The sequence below is a fragment of the Pangasianodon hypophthalmus genome, chromosome 8 (assembly GCF_027358585.1).
Source record: "Pangasianodon hypophthalmus isolate fPanHyp1 chromosome 8, fPanHyp1.pri, whole genome shotgun sequence".
In the NCBI taxonomy this organism is placed as follows: domain Eukaryota; kingdom Metazoa; phylum Chordata; class Actinopteri; order Siluriformes; family Pangasiidae; genus Pangasianodon; species Pangasianodon hypophthalmus.
This window is the reverse complement of record NC_069717.1, coordinates 4,086,259-4,102,701: the sequence shown is the minus strand read 5'-3', so window position 1 is coordinate 4,102,701 and position 16,443 is coordinate 4,086,259. Positions and strand designations below refer to the sequence as shown.

Here is a 16,443-nt window from a genome sequence, read left to right as displayed (position 1 = left end):
TGCTTCATATAAACAAATTTTAAAACTGTAATTATTAATATGGTGAAGTTTTCTGTCAAGAGATGTTTATTTATCATTTCGGAAGGAGTCTCCAGAGTCAAAGCTTTATAACAGTCACAGGTAAAGCTGTAACTGAAAGTCTTCAGTCCAGAGGAGTTTTTGCGATTTTGTCTTATGGAGTTTGTCTTATGAATTTCAAGAGAAATAAAAAAGAGAGGCTGGTGAGGGAACAACTTTTTATAAAAAGTTTATAGCTGCTACAATGTACATGATAACAGGAGCAAACTTGTTTCACAGACATTAAATGTAACTATATGTGGATAATAGATAAAAACGTTATTTGGCAAATTGCTGTAGAAAAAGTGGAATAAAACTCTTCAGAATATATAGGAAAATAATCAACAGTTATGTTTTATCCTTTACTTAAACACCAATACGTCACACATTACCTGAGTTCACCCTACAATAAATAGGCTTACTGTTCATGTGTTTAATTTGTATTCACTATTCCCTTGCTCTCCACAAACACATAGGGTGTATCTGTTTAAATACAGCTGTTTAATACAGACGCAGTTTCCTGGTTCACACGGGTTACTGTCTGTGTGGAGTTTTGCACGTTCTCCCCGTGTCTGTGTGAGTTTCCTCCACATTCTCCGGTTTCATCCCTCCTCCCACCAACATGTTAGTAGGTGTGTGTGTGTGTGTGTGTGTGTGTGCAGGGGCGGATTTAGTGATTTGGGGGCCCTTGGCAAAATATAGGAATGGGGCCCTCATTTCAGTGTTTTAACGTCAATATTTAAAATTTCAGCATACGTTATTTAGCATTAATAATTACAAATATATATAATTTGCATTTTTAGGGGGCCCTTGGCTTCTGGGGGCCCAAGGCGGTTGCCTATCTTTGCCTAGTGCTAAGTCTGCCCCTGTGTGTGTGAATCTGCCCTGCGAAGGACTGGCATCCCACCTGGCGTGTATTCCCACCTCCCACCCCGTGTTCCTGGGACAGGCTCCGGTTCCATCTTCAGCTCTTACTGAAGATAAACGAATGAATAAACAATGTTTAAATGGTTAACCATACAAGGCGTAAAGGTTTATTGACTCGATTGAGTTAGTCAGACTGAGTCAGTGACGTGTCTGTCATTAGTTTGGTGGTCCTATTTTAAGACTCTTATTAAATGTGATATCAACACTTCATTTGGAAAAAAAAAAGCATCACTAATCACTATCATTAAGGACTGCCATATGGTTAACATAATATTGAAACACATGTTGTGTAACTTTGTGACTTTGTTTTGAGAGAAAGACGAATGGAAGTAAATTAGGCAGTTAAATGAAAGAAAGAGAAAAGAGCGCCAACACCGTACTGAGCAGTTTATTCTGATGTGCACCGCAGTGTCCCTTGCGAGGCCTAGACATTCTTCTCTGATGATCATTACCTTCCGCTGGTTCTCGCGAGAGGATCTGAGACCCGCCGTTAAGCGCGACTGGAAATCTCGCGAGAATCGGGGCAGCTTCTATGGTGTAGTAGAGGGAGTGGGAGAGAGGGTGAGAGGAGGGGGTACTCACAAAGATGTTGCGTGATTTTTTTGGAAATTTATTTATTTAAATAAAAAAAATGGCCGCCGCAGAGAGCGGAGAGGAGAGACTGTAAGTGTGAATGACTATGTTCATGTTGTAATGTTGTGGCGAATTCAAACGGCGGGCGCCGCAAATCGCTATTGCGTATTTATCGCAGCTAACCATTATTGTGTGTGGTGAAAAACGTTAGCTTGCTAAGTCCGTTAGCTTTAGCTTTAGCTTTAGCTTGGAATAACGTCACTTGTATTTCCCCCCATTGCTTTTCCCAGATCATGGATGAACACTTTTAGCTTACTTGCTAACCAGCTAGCTAGCTAGCTACCTACTAGGAGGAGGTGTGTGTGTGTGTGTGCGTGTATGTGTGTATGTGTGTGTGTGTATGTGTGTGTGTATGTATGTGTGTGTGTGTCATTTTCTGACGTTACTCTGAACTCTTAGCTAAGCTAATATCACATTTAATGTGCAACACTACAGCAGCTTCCTGTCGCTTATCTGATATTTGAAAGCATGTTTACATCCTAAACTCTGCACATTTTTAAAATAAGTGCTGCTAATGTTTAATGGCTGTCAAAACACCAGCCAGTTAGAAGTTAGCTGGCTAAGAAGCTAGTGCACAGCTGCATGCTGGAATTACATTTTGTCCCAAAAACCTGTTTAGCTCATGTGCTGGGATATTAGTAACAGAAATCCTGATGGATGTGCAGGTTTGTTTATGTGGCTGCACATCCAAGTTTGCACATGCATGCAAGTTAGTTAGTTTGGTTTCTAAATGCACAGCACTATACTGATATTCTAGCAATTTCAGCTCACTGTTTCTGAGGTGGTCTTGTTTTTCAAGTGTCCCTGAAATGAAAAAAAATTGGTGTTTCACAACACCTTGTACCTGTCTCTTGGTGTTATGGACACTAATATGATAATATATTTAGAAAAAAAAATAGTTTTAGAGATTCAAATTCATACTTCCGTCACTTCTGGGAATTTTTTTTTTTGATGATTCATCCTGTACTTGTCTTGTGTTCGTCCAATTAAATCATTTCTAGAATGATTATGTCCCGCCCCTGGGGAGAGGGGGGCGTGTCTTGTTCTACATCGCAACTTGTTAGCAGCAAACTAGGGGCGGAATGAATTCAAATCCGATACGATACATTTTCAACACAGCACCATAACATGAGCATTGACTGAATATAGGTTTCCATTTCGACATGATAAAAGTACAAGATTTTAAACTTAATGTCAGTGTTTACGTCATCTGCGTCTTAGCAGCGTATAATGAAACGTTACATGTAGCGTAACAAAACGAAAGGCGTGAATCACGAGGTGGGCGTGTCTAAAGCACGGGGCTTTTACTGTGCTGCCTCAGAGTCACGCAGCTCTCTGTAGCACAAGGCGTGTTTTCGAATCCTGTGTTCTCCACTTCCTTGTTGATTTCTTTAGCCCGGATTGATTCATCGAGGAAAGTTTGGCTGAATGAAAGTTGGTGTGTGTGTGTGTGTGTGTGTGTGTGTGTGTGTGTGTGTGTGTGTGTGTGGTATTAGCGTCGTAACTGAAGAGGAAGTCGAATTTCTTCCAAACACCAGACCTTAAAGACTTGGGGGAAAGTTCCAGCTTCTGAATGTAGGAGATACTATACCAGTGTATTGCCTCATCAAAAAAAAAAAAAAAAAAAAAAATCCAGCATGCTTAAAGGTGCAATAGTTAATTTTTTGTACTCTTTACATGAACAAATAACCTGGAACATTTTTAGAAAATGATTTACAAAAAAATAGATGAAGCCGTCGTCTGAGCAAAAGTTTATAAAGTCGCTGAGGAAACCCACTTGGAGAACTTGCTTCCGGTCCTGAACGCTTGTTTGTGTTTGGACGCGTCTCCTGTCAGTCATTTTATAGACACGCTACGGGCCACTGGGGCGGAGCTTCATGAACATGAGCGGGGAAAAAAATATAATTCAAATGTCGAACCCACCTAACTGTTAGAAGAAAAGACTAATCGTACCTAATGCGCCTTTAAGAGAACAATTTTTAAAATCCCTGTTGCCTCTCCTGAGTTGAGACAAAGAGGAAGCTACTTTTTTTTAAGCTTTTTTTAATTTTTTATTACATTTTTTAAAAGATTTAAAAATGTTTTTTTTTTTTTTATTATTTTTTTTACACACATCATGTAATATAAGCGCTTTTTTACGACAGCTAGGATACTGTTGTACATATTGTTGGATGCAGAGAAATATGGACTAGAGAGCCTCGTATTGTATCACATCGTATCGTTACGTCCCTACAGCAGACGTGAGTTTTTTGGCTTTGCGTCTTCTCATAGCCTGTTCCCTTTTCGGAAGAGTGTTTTATCAACTTCGAGCTGTTCTTGGACAGATCGCGAACATGATTCCGTCTTTATACACCATCGAGGCTTCTCCATCAGTATGAGTCAGTAATATCATTTTATCAAGAAGCATAATATTTCAAATTAATTTTAAGCCTACCACGCATCAGATGTCTCCTGATGACATTCTTGCGGTTCTTTGTCACCGTTATCGACCTCGGTTCAAACGTACAGCGCAACTCACAAAACACACACAGCATCTTGTCGTTCAGGATATCGTCCTGTATAAATCGGACAGTTGTGGGGGGAAGACAGCGGTAAGAAATCCTCCACAGCTGAAAAAATTCTCTCACCGGGTCTCGTAGTTAGCTAGTTCGCAAAGCTACTCTTGAGTTTGTTCGGATTTTGTTTAGACTTTAGGGTGTGGCGTATTTTAAATTTCGCTATTGGCTATTGGCTGCAAATCAGTCGAGCATTTCACCACACCATCAGCATGATGTCTCATTTCTGAAGTAAATACGTCAACGAGCGAAATCAAATCGAAGTAATTTCACAGAGGCTTTAATGAGTATCAGCGTGTGTGTAACAGCACACGGCACTACCATGTTAAACAGACTCGACACATTAGACAGATTGTTAGATTTAGGGTTGAGATGGCTTCCTGTTCGCAGCTAACATTTAAGCAGCGTGTTGCGTGTGATTGTGTGAGTGTGTGTGAGAGACATAGCTGGGGATTTACCCAAACTACGTGAAATGAAATCATTCTGTTTGTAAGTGCAATGCATTTGGGATTTCCAAAACCTCCCATAATGCATGTATGTGAACGCATGTGAGAAATTTTCTTCTAGAGAGCATTAAAATAGGAAGACTAGAGTGCAGTCGGGCTGACCTGATGTGACCCGTGTGATGCACTCACTCACACGCACTCAGACACACACACACACACACACACACACACACACACACAGTGCTGCTGCGTCCCTTCCCTTCCCTTCCTGAGCGTGATGGCTGGCTACATTTGCTTTATGAATTTTGCAGTGTGACTAAAACGAGGCAGAGAGGACAAGCATGACGTTTTCACACAGGTTAAAATTGTGGTTTTTTGGTCGGTTGTGTATTATACCACATAATCATCATCAGCAGTTAAAAGATGTTGCACTGTTCTGTTTCTCTCTCTCTCTCTCTCTCTCTCTCTCTCTCTCTCTTCCTCTCTCGCTCTCTGTTTCTCTCTCTCTCTCTCTCTCTCTCTCTCTCTCTCTTCCTCTCTCGCTCTCTGGTTCTCTCTTTGCTCTTTACAAAGTTGTTCTTCCTGCATGCTGGACTAACTTTTCTTTCACAGGTCCTGCACTTAAATGTGCAAATCGTGTAATCGTATAAATGATGATAATAGGAAAGACTGATCCCGTGCTTTCAATATGATAACAATATCAGAGCTCTGATGTATCCGGGACGACTCTCTATCAGCTTTTCTTTTCTTTTCTTTTTTTCTTTTTTTTTTTACTAACTTTAATTAAGAACATTATGTGCTTTTAGACAAGGACGCAAAAAGCTTCAATGGATCAGACGAGGAAAATGCAAATGCGATCTAATATCTAATATTCTGAGTACGGAAGAAAACATTTTGGACTCGCTGTGAGCTTCTTTTGCTAAGTTATTAAGAACATTACAGGCGTGATGTGATATTTCGCGTTATCAGATGACGAAAGAAACGCAAGTCTGATCTAAGCTCACTCCAGCTCGCCAGAAAAATTTTGGACCTCCGTAAAGCTTCCTAAATATAAGGAAAATAAATATAAGAAAGAAATAAAACACTTTGTGGCGTGCTGTTACAGGACAATATTCAAATGACAAGATAGTGTGTTCCCACCCTGTTACCACCCTGAAGTTGATTATTTTCCAATAACTGCATGTCCTGAAGTGTTTTATTCCTCTCGTACCACAGCAGTTTGCCGATGAGCATAATTTTTTATTAACTAAAGAATGACGCGTCATACTTTTTATCTATTTATAGTTACCTTTCACGAAACAAGTTAGTTCCTGTTCTCTGCTGTATACTGTCGTTTCTCTCATTTTTCCCTCTCCTGAAGACTTGCCCGTGTCGGAAAACTTAAAGCTACAGCTTTACCTCTGACTGGTACAAAGCACTGACACTGGAGACTCCTTCCAAAAACGGACTGATTGTTCCTACAGAAACGATAATGTAGATTGAGTGTGTTAATGTAATCCTGACAGCAGAGCTGCTGCTATAGAAAAATAATCAGCATCCTCTGACACATCTGATGCTGGGGTAGACAAAGAAATTAAACAACAGAGTTCACGTTTGTTCTGGTTTGTGCCGATTTGGTTTAGATGTGGTATTGTGGTAAAAATAAACGTACTAAACATAGACATTTGTTACATTAACCATTTCCTGCCTGTGTCTGTTGTTTACAGAGAGTAATGTTTTTGGGGTGCTGTGTTTATTCTGTTTGAATTGAACCCCTGTGTGTTTTACCCCACAGCAGTCACACTTGGGTTAATTCCTGCATTCGACTTACCTCGGAAGTGGAAAGTCGGAGGTCGGAGTTATGTCATTTTTGCCCTCGTGCTACAGAGTGGGAGGAAAAACACATTTTCGTCTTTTGTTAGCAACAAGCTAGCCAGCTAACTGTCATGAGTGGTGTATATTTCCATCTTGTACAGTCAGATTATAGATTTAATAAGTGAATATGTCTGTATGTTGATTAAAGCAAATATTTATATATGCAGTGTACCGCATTTAAAAGTAAGAAGTGCTACTGTGTTTACTGTGAGCAGCCATTTTGATTTGATGTCGCTTGCTGAACTCGGAGTTGAGGAGACCGTCCTGAGTTCCCAAGAAGGAATTCTGATTTGAAGAGACATTTTCTTTCTTTTCTTTTTTTTTTCTTGTTTTTTCCCCCCTGGAATTACGCATTATGATCTCAAATGCAGCATTAGACAACCAGTTTGAGAGCGCTTCCAAAATCCCAAGAACCCTACTGCGAGACAAGCGTTTTCGTCTCTCAAACTAACCAAACATGCCGCAACTATTTGTTTTATGGGTTGCGAGCAGTATTTTTTTGTAGACGTGAGCTGCTAAACTGAGCCAAGGGACAGAGATGTAGCGCTGAGGAAATGCCATGTGTTCTGGAGATTTGATCCAACGAACAAAAAGAGGAAAACAACTTTTTGAACTAGTTATTTATATAAGTATCGAATCATTTATTTTTCCGTGTTTTCTGTGCTTTGGTGAATTGCTTTTTAGTTTGTTTAATTATATGCAGTGCGAAACCAAACCAAACCAGAAACCAAAAGTATCAATTTCGCTTTGATCAGAGTAGGCAAATGACACCTTAATGTGCGTGAAAGCTGGCTTAATGGTACACTGAGTACTTTTTGAGCCTTTTCTTTGATTTGCATAGTACTCGCTGTTCTCTGATTGCATCACTGGGCACGTTGGCCATAGCATGTAGTTTTTAACTGTTTAAACGTTTAAACATTTAAGCGCACACACAAGGCGTGAATCAGTTTATTAAATCGTGACACGATCGACACTGGAACACAGCTCCGTTTGCCGGGCCTCTGAGGACGCCCCTGTGTAACTATTTTACAAATCAGCATTGCTAGCTGACAGCTTTTCTTCCCACAAGCGCAGTGACCACAAGGACGTTTTATTGCTTTCGGTTTTTTTTTTTTGAATGCATTTATCACAAAGCAGACGGTGATGGCTTGCTGAAAGGAAAAAAAATTAAAAATACAGCACGCTGTGTGTAGTGAACCATGATGTTTGTGTTACTAATGAGACAAACAAGACAGTCGCTTCATTAAAGCCTTATCATGACCCGTCTTCATCCTTTTAGCATTTTGGAATTGAATGAATTTAATAATGTACACTGTCACAACGAAAGGTTTCAGGTTCTAAAAGTGTGTCTGATAGGAAACAATCACCAGTTTCATGTACTGCTGTTCATTTCAGGTGATTTCCCTATTTATTGCGCTTTCACTTTTGGTCACAGACCAGCGTTCTTTTATCAATACTATTTTAAATCTTTTTTTTAGTTGTGCATTTTATTTCCTGCACCTTTAAGAAGGGACTGATTTTAAAATTTGCAAAAGATGTGTCAGTGAGCAAAAACTTCCTCATACTTTCACATTTGAAGACATTTTGATGATGCACAATACGTCAGTACATAGCAAGATACTTAAATCTGCTGATGTTTATTAAATCAGTAGACTGCAAAAAAAAAAAACACGTAAATGATTTTTAAAAGATTTAAAAAATAAAACCACTAATATAAGTAACAAGAAATGAACGGGAAATCAATTAATCAGACACTTGTTTCTGTGATTAATGAAGGAGATAGTCAGTGATACACAACAAAACTCTCAATAAAGCATAAAGCATAACTTCTCACAGTAAATCAAAAAATTACTATGAACTGTGAGGTTTCATTTTGTAAACAAAATATACTACAGGTTCACCCTATCTTAATAATTAATAATAATAATAAAAAAATTTTAGATTGAATAAACAAAGTGTCTGACCCGGGGAAAATGATTGACTGAAACAATGATAATGAGCTCCGTAGTATAAATAGAGCTCCAAAGTCGGCTAAAATGCCCGATTTGCCTGCGGCCTCAAATGCCCGATTTGCCTGCGGCCTCAAATGCGATCATGTGACCAGTATGCTCTCTGTATATTTAAACTCTATGGGCTGCACAGATTGGGGCCTCTGGTGTTCAAACAGTGCAACTGCATTAGATGCATAATTAATAGAAAGCTAATTCCCACGATGTGAATCGCACACATTTTTGCATCGTGATGTATCGTTACACCCCTGAAATACCGATATCATCACCTCACCCAACTTTACAACATACTTTAATGTTCAGCATCAGTCTTACAAGTTATTATTTCTATAGTAACAGCTGATTCACATGGATTTTTATGGTGGACACTAAGGCGGGGTGATATGATGATATAATATTGGTATCGTGATAAATTGTTATATTGTTTTATCTTTTCATTACATTAAAATTATAAAATAAAAATTACAAACTGGAAGTAGTTAATATGATTTTGAAATGTTATCTTTAAAATTTAAGAATTTTTTTCTTTTTCAGTGATAAATATTTTTTTTAAATAACATAATACATATAAAAAAGAAACAATATATTAAATTAAATATTTTAAAAACAAATTAATAAATATATTTTGAATTTTGAAAATAATTTATATGTTCAAGTTTTTTTTTTTTTTTTTAAGCGCAATGCTACTGTTATGGTGGCAGGTTGTGATCCAACTAATATTTATTTATTTATTTATTTATTTATGGTGTGTCATTGAATGTCTTTCCCTGAATCATGATATGATATTTTTTGTCATATCATCCACCCTTAGTGGATGCGCCACATAATCTAAAAGTAATAATAAGCAACTTTCTATAAGGAGACGTTTATTTAACATTTTTGGAAGGAGTCTTCAGTGTGAGCACTTGTATAACAGTCAGAGGTAGAGCTGTAACTTTACATTTCCTGACACTGGAGGAGTTTGTGCTTTACGGTTTCACAGTAAAATGACAAGCTGCTTTTTTTTTTTGTCTTACTAATTTAAAAGGGGGGGTTCATGAGGGAATGGCCGTTCATAACTGCTGTAATAACAAGAACTAACATTAAATATAACTACTAATGGATAAAAAGAATGATGTGTCATTCTTTAGTTAATAAAAATTTAATTGGTAAATCGCTGTGGTATAAAGGAATATAACACTTGGTAACAGCAACCGTGTTTCATCACACTACCTTGTCATTGATTATTTCCCTGTATCCGCACACCCGGAAGTGTTTTACTCCTTACTTATTAAAGTGATGACGTATTATGAAGCTAAACACTGAATCAGAGAACAGGAACACGAACAGCCAATGAACGTGATGAGAAGATTTTGATTTTGCACGTGCCTCATAGATTATGTTGGGTAAATTCTTTACAAATAAATTTTTAACTAGACTTGTGTTTCGCAGTTATTCAGGATTTTCCCCCCACTGCTTTGTACGCTGCAGATTGAGTGCGAGGCTCGTGGATGGTGGGAGCAGGAGCAAACCCAGACTGATTGAACAGGCCATGAGATTATTGCAGGAGTATTATAGGCCTGAGTGGGCTTTTCTTTTTGAGCAGAGTTAGCCTCGTGGTGCCAAGTAGGAAGAGATCTGAGCCTCTAAGGTCGTTATCCCGCTCACCATCATGGTTGCCGTGTTCTTCATTATTAAGTGATTATTATTCAGTTTGCCCTGGCGCTCTCTGTCTGGCAACATGGATCAGCCATTTAGCTTTAAGCCAGAAGAGGTTTATTCCTCAAGCTTTTTGCATCTAACTAACACGTGAGTGACAATCAGTTATACAACATACAGCAGTATTCAGGACGCAATATTATCATCATACACAGTTTAAAACTTCATCAGTACAGTAGAGATGTAGAACTTTTCCCTCCAAGGCTTGCTGGAAACTGTCAGGAAAAAAGAAACGATTATAGTTTGACTGCTTTTTATTTATTTTAATTGCTAAAATACTTAAATGAAAAGGACATTGCAATGTGTAATTTGCAGTGTGTAATTTGTAAGGAATTAAGCACTTGGAGCATGCTGTTTTTGGGAAAATAATCAACAGCAGGACGGTGTGATGTGGCCCGAGGTGAAGCGGAGTTACTGTCACCACCCTGAAGTGGAATATGTTTCCAATATCAGCAAGAGTTTTATTCCTCTGATACCACAGCAATTTGCCAACACTATTTAGTTATTTAGTTATTTATTTAGTTAGTTATCTGTTTATAATTACGTTTAATGTTGTGGAACTTCCGAGAAACAAGTTATTTCCTGTTCTCATTTATGCGATAGCAGCTATAAACAGATCCCTTCACCAGCCTCTCATTTTTTTTCTCTCTCTCTTGAAAGTAACAAGACAAAAAAAAAATGAAGCTTGTCATGTTACACAGAAACTACAAACCACAATGTCTTAAATATTTTTGCCTTTGTCAGGAACAGCTTTACCTCTGACTGTCACAAAGCACTAGTTCTCGAAAATTAATCAAGCCCTTCTGACCAACCAGAATTTAACAGTACCTTGGCTGAAAAGGTTTTAAAATGATCTTAGGCTAAGCCTTTTGTACAGATTTAAAAAAAAAAATTACAGGGAAAACAAGAGGTATAATCCACATATTTGTTCATATCCTGCATTTTTTTTTTTTTCTTACACCAGTGTCAGGTGTAAATCATTTCTGCTTTTTTGCATCTTTGTGGCTTTTTTTCCCCCCACAAGCGCAAAACAAAAAAAGAAAATGTAGGCCTCCAAACTAAAATGCCCACAAAGGGGCCAGCAGTGGCCTTGAGGGAGATTCCACCAGCACTCATCAAAAGGTGCAGTAATCTCGCCCTCGCACAACAGCTGGGGAATCTTCACACTCCACTCGAGTGAGGTGAAACGACATGGCTGGTGATTTCCCTGCAATTCTTCAACCAACTGCAACTAAATACACTGTCACTGTTTCTGGTTTTGATAATGGAAAATTCATCATTGTGTTAACTTTCCACAGATTGCTTGTTAATAAACATTTACTATGAAGTGGCACAGATTTTTGCAGTCACAGCTCTTTGGTCTCTGATTCTTTTTCTGCTTTAGGGTTTGGCACCTCAGTAGACGTTTCTTGCTTACAGTGCTGGTGGTGCAGGATGTGATAATGAACACACGTTTATACAAAATCAGAAGTCATAACTGCAGCATAGATATGCATAAGGAAAATACAGCTGCATTTTTAATTACTCAGTTGATTTTGCATTCTCTCTAACTTGGAGTCTTTCCTCTTGTGTTGTGTGCAGAGGTGACGGAAAGGGGGAGGACCAGGAGGGTTCTAAAGAAGCAACTCAAAAACAGAAGAAAAGCAAAAAAGAGCAGGAACAGGATGTGGAGAGAGTCGAGCCTGCCGTTGTGGAGGGGGACGACGGACAGCGAGCAGAGGCGGGCCAATCTGAGCCCTCGGCCCCTGAGCCTGCAGCGGCCCTCGGCGCTCCGGAAGCTTCTTCCTCGGCCAAGCAGCGGCGATCCATCATTCGGGACCGCGGGCCTTTGTACGATGACCCCTCGCTGCCTCAGGGCTGGACGCGCAAGCTCAAACAGCGCAAGTCAGGACGATCGGCTGGCAAATTCGACGTCTACCTGATCAAGTGAGTAGTCCATAGGGCTGTCCCAGTAATCGATTACAAGATGTACTGCAATTATCAAGACGGTTATTGCCACTAACATTTAATGTGATGCCGCTGGTTAAAATGGTGCTTAATCAGAACAGGATCAAGTAAAAATGTAGTCATAACAGAATATTGTGGTATCGTAAACCAAGATAAAATGTTACGTTTTATTAATGTGGTATGAAAATGATGTTGATGTTAAATAGTGGTTTTGAAGGGGCAGACATGCATATAAATTCTAAGATGGCTTTGGTTAACTCAGCTAAGACCTCTGATAATATTAATCCTCCACAGACTTTTCTTTTTTTAAACCAAACATGTACTGCTGGAGGAGGTGAACTAGATGAGGGGAAGTGTAATGTTGTGATATGGTTCAGACGAGGCTTGTCTGGGCTCTTGAGTGCTGAGACAAACAGCCTGGGTGACTCCTTGCACTCTAGTGCTCACAGCGTCTAATTCAATATAACTCTAAATTGCCTGCACAGAGATTTATAATGTTTTTGCCCTTTTTTTTTTTTTTCTTTTTTTTCCCCCTCCTTAAAACGAGGAGTCTTGTGCTGTTCGATTGCTTGGGAGATGTGTGTTTTAATCTAGAGCTGTGATCCGATTGAGTTACAAGATGCACTGCAAAGCTGAATAATTCAGTGGTGTGAATGTGAAGTGGTGTGAATTGTTCGACTGACCAGTTTGACATGATGGACATCTGAATAATACACATCCTGTGGGAGTTTGTGAGTCAGCATGGACCAGTACTTCCCAGTTCCCACACCACTTCTGTATCTATAACAGCATGAAAGAAAGTGCTTGACTTTTGGAGGGATTTACAGCATGAGCAAGGATTATTAGCTCAGCATTTTTTTCCCTACTTTTGTGTGTTTGTCATCTGTCTTTAAATATGTAGCAAACCTTCTTTGTTTATTTTTCCAGCCCAGAAGGGAAAGCCTTCCGTTCCAAAGTGGAGCTCATGGCGTACTTCCAAAAGGTGGGTGACACCACCACAGACCCAAATGACTTTGACTTTACTGTCACGGGGCGCGGGAGCCCATCGCGCAGGGAGAAGAGACCGCCGAAGAAGCCCAAAGTGGCCAAGCCGACTGGCCGAGGGAGGGGCCGGCCGAAGGGCAGTGGCAAAGTACGGCAGGCCACAGAGGGTGTAGCGGTGAAACGTGTGGTAGAAAAGAGTCCGGGCAAACTCCTCGTCAAGATGCCCTTCGTGGCTCCGAAATCGGAGGCAGGCTCACCCTCAGGGCAAGTCCCCGTCGTCAAACAGCGCCCAGGACGCAAGAGAAAAGCAGAAAAAGAGCAGGCAAGCGCGCCAAAGAAACGTGGTAGGAAGCCGGCAGCTGCTTCTCAGTCTGCGGCAGGAGGGACAGGCTCCAGTGCAGCTTACGCTGCTGCAGCTATCGCGACATCGGAGGCCAAGAAGAAAGCGCAAAAGGAATTGGCAGCCAAGCCTGTGCAGGAGAAGGCGCTTCCCATCAAGAAGCGCAAGACACGGGAGACTATGGAGGAGGCAGAAGGATCTACTACGACTACACCCGAGGCACCAAGCAGTGTAGCAAAACGACCTGTGAGTCAAACGGCGCCCTCTGCTGGAGTGGAGTCAGAAACAGGACAGAAGCTTCACAAGCACTCAAGCCGGAAGCATAAGGAAGCAATGGATTCTGGAAATGGCAGCAGCAGTGGACCAAAAGTCCACAAAAAGAGAGATCAGCGTGAGCAACAACTGAAACACCTCCACCATCACCATCATCACCACCATCACCAACATCACCTGCCGCTGATGGAGCCGTCCATCTTCACCCCGCAGGCTCACCAGCTTTCCCTCGGCCACTCCATGCATGGAGGACCCCCAGTGGAGAACGAGCCCCAGGACTTGAGCACTTCCAGGTCGAGACAGGAGCCGCTAGCCTGCAGGGAGGAGGCCCGAACCGATAGTAACACGGTTAGAGACACTTCAGGCAAGATGGCAGCAACGGAGTTGCGAACCCAACAACAACAACAGCAGCAGCATGGCACTGTGACGGGGGATGGAAAGGAACTGAGAGACATTGTTCCTCCTTCCGCCGTTCCCAGGCCGAGTCGAGAAGAAACAGTCGAGTCCAGGACGCCTGTGAGCGAACGCGTGAGCTGAAGGACGTGACTGATATTCAGACTAACTGACCAATCAGCAGCAACGGCTGTATTCTCGCGCAGGAATAGAGGCACTCACAGGGGGAGGAGTTGTTTTTTTGTTTGTTTGTTTGTTTGTTTGTTTTATTTTTTCTGTTTTTTAAACAAGAAATAATGAAAAAAATCCACAAAAATGTAAATGTACTTACAAAAGGCAGCTGTTGTGTCGAGTGTTGTGAGTTGTATGCAGAGCGATGATACAATCGCTGGCATACCGCTTCTGAATGAATTCTCAGATTTCTTTTTGTTTGCCCAGTTTCATTTTATCGTTATATTAATATAGAAATCATAGGAACCACGTGTTATTGCTTCATTAGAGCTTCTAGGAAATAGCAAGACACTGAGATAGTAATGGATGCACAAGTAACACTTCACTGGGAAGCTGATTTTCAACTAATCTTTCCCTGCCAAAACCTGACGCCTCACAAACGTGTTATAAATAAGGGTTGATTTTACATCATATTTCTCCTCTTTCTTCATATTATAGAAGTGACTATTAGAAGAAGGCAGTCTGGTTAACTGCATGAAGAGTGTCAGTTCTTTATAAAAGAAAGGCCATGCTTCATGAAAAAAAAAAAACAAAAAAAAACTGCAGCACTTGTACCCCGTCAATCATGTTTTAAACAAGAAAGGCTTATGGGATGGGAAGAGGGTAGTTTTTAAATTTTCTCTTTTTTTTTTTTTTTTTTTGGGACATCAATTATGTTTTGCGATGGCTGGTTAAGTTCTGAACCTAAATGTCTTTCTCTCGTTCTTGCATTTTAAATGCAGAGATATGGAGAGGAATGTCTGAACGCTGAGTAATGTGATTAACCTCGCCATCTGTTTCAGCAGTGCTGGATAGCAGCCTAATACAGTAATATAGTAGGAAATGTTTTCTCTATTATACTTTCTTTTTAGGTGTTTGGCGGGGGGGGGGGGGGGGGGGGGGGGGGGTTAAGCACAAATGGATTTGTGAATGAACGCTGAAAGCACAGTCTAAATAAGTGTGTGAAAAGAGAACAAAAAAATAGAAATGAAATTCCAAAGCAGTGCGTTCTAACACATTTTCTTCCTCTTCCTTATTTTTTTTTTCCTATTTATCTATCTAGTTTTTTTCTATGACGTGAAATTGAAAACAGTGGCCTTGTGTTTCCTGAACACATCAGAGCCAACAGTGTTTGGAAATGTAGCCATTCAGTTTTTTTCTCCTTGACATGGTGATGGAGAGCAAATAGGGAAGTCGATGTGAACAGAAGACACAATATGCGTGCTATATTTACTAGACTTCCTATCATATGACAGCTGCGACAGTTCACACAGGACATTTTTCACGTTGACTCCATCCACGTTGACTCCATTCTTGACGCAAAGAGAGACGCACACTTTCTGGATATTCAGAGTTCAGTGGAGGGAAAACAAAGATATGTTCAGAATCCCTGTTTAACCTTTGTTTACATTTAAAATATCATTGCAATGATAAAATTGTCTGGATTTTACAGGGTTGCCATCTTGTATGGAGCCATATCAATGGCTTAAACTATAAAAAATGAGCATAGGAAATTAATTAGAAAGTGTCAAATAGTCACACAATTTGCAAATTTTGGTATTTATTTATGCACTTGGGAGATAGCAAAGGAATAACAGACATTTTTTCAGGCACCCAAATAAAGTCTTTATGATAGATTAACATCCATCAAGTGTGTTTTTATATCATAGGTGGAAGATCGTTGAGATATCAGGGCCTCCCCCACATTTCAAAGTCACACATGAAGTCACACATTTCTGTTTCATGTCCGTTTTGTCTTCTTTTAGACCGTAGCGCAGTTTGCAGACTCACAGCGGATGTGAGGTATATCCTTCCTCATTTCATTCCTTTGAGCGACTTTTTATTCCCCTCTCCTCTAAAGCCATGAGGTACTGACACGAGACAGTACGCATAAAGATGTAACATTGATGAGTGTGATTGTAGCGAGGCACTCAGTTGATTTACAGAAATACATGTATAGAGACGTATGGAGACGATGCCTGACCACAGGCTAATCTCATCTATTTTATTTAAATGCATAATAATGGCCAATGATGTACAAGTGGAGGCCATTACGAGGAGTCGTTAACTCCTCTCACATGAAGCAGTGCTTTTATGGTAGTGGAAACGTTTAACTG

The 16,443-nt window shown here is 40.2% G+C and overlaps 1 protein-coding gene across 1 annotated transcript; it reads left to right on the top strand.

Annotated features, from left to right (window-relative positions):
- The first annotated feature begins 1,505 nt into the window (after window positions 1–1,505).
- On the top strand, window positions 1,506–15,208 carry mecp2 (methyl CpG binding protein 2). Its single transcript, XM_026927959.3, has 3 exons — window positions 1,506–1,647; window positions 11,761–12,105; window positions 13,054–15,208. The coding sequence occupies exons 1-3, from the start codon at window positions 1,616–1,618 to the stop codon at window positions 14,258–14,260; spliced, it is 1,584 nt and encodes a 527-aa protein (XP_026783760.1). The 5' UTR covers window positions 1,506–1,615; the 3' UTR covers window positions 14,261–15,208.
- The last annotated feature ends 1,235 nt before the right edge of the window (window positions 15,209–16,443 follow it).

Excerpts from the sequence above, each read along its gene's own strand:
- mecp2 (XM_026927959.3), top strand. The coding sequence starts at position 1,616 with ATGGCCGCCGCAGAGAGCGGAGAGGAGAGACT. Across the intron at positions 1,648-11,760 it reads GAGAGCGGAGAGGAGAGACT|AGGTGACGGAAAGGGGGAGG; the intron begins GTAAGTGTGAAT and ends TGTTGTGTGCAG. Across the intron at positions 12,106-13,053 it reads TTCGACGTCTACCTGATCAA|CCCAGAAGGGAAAGCCTTCC; the intron begins GTGAGTAGTCCA and ends TTATTTTTCCAG.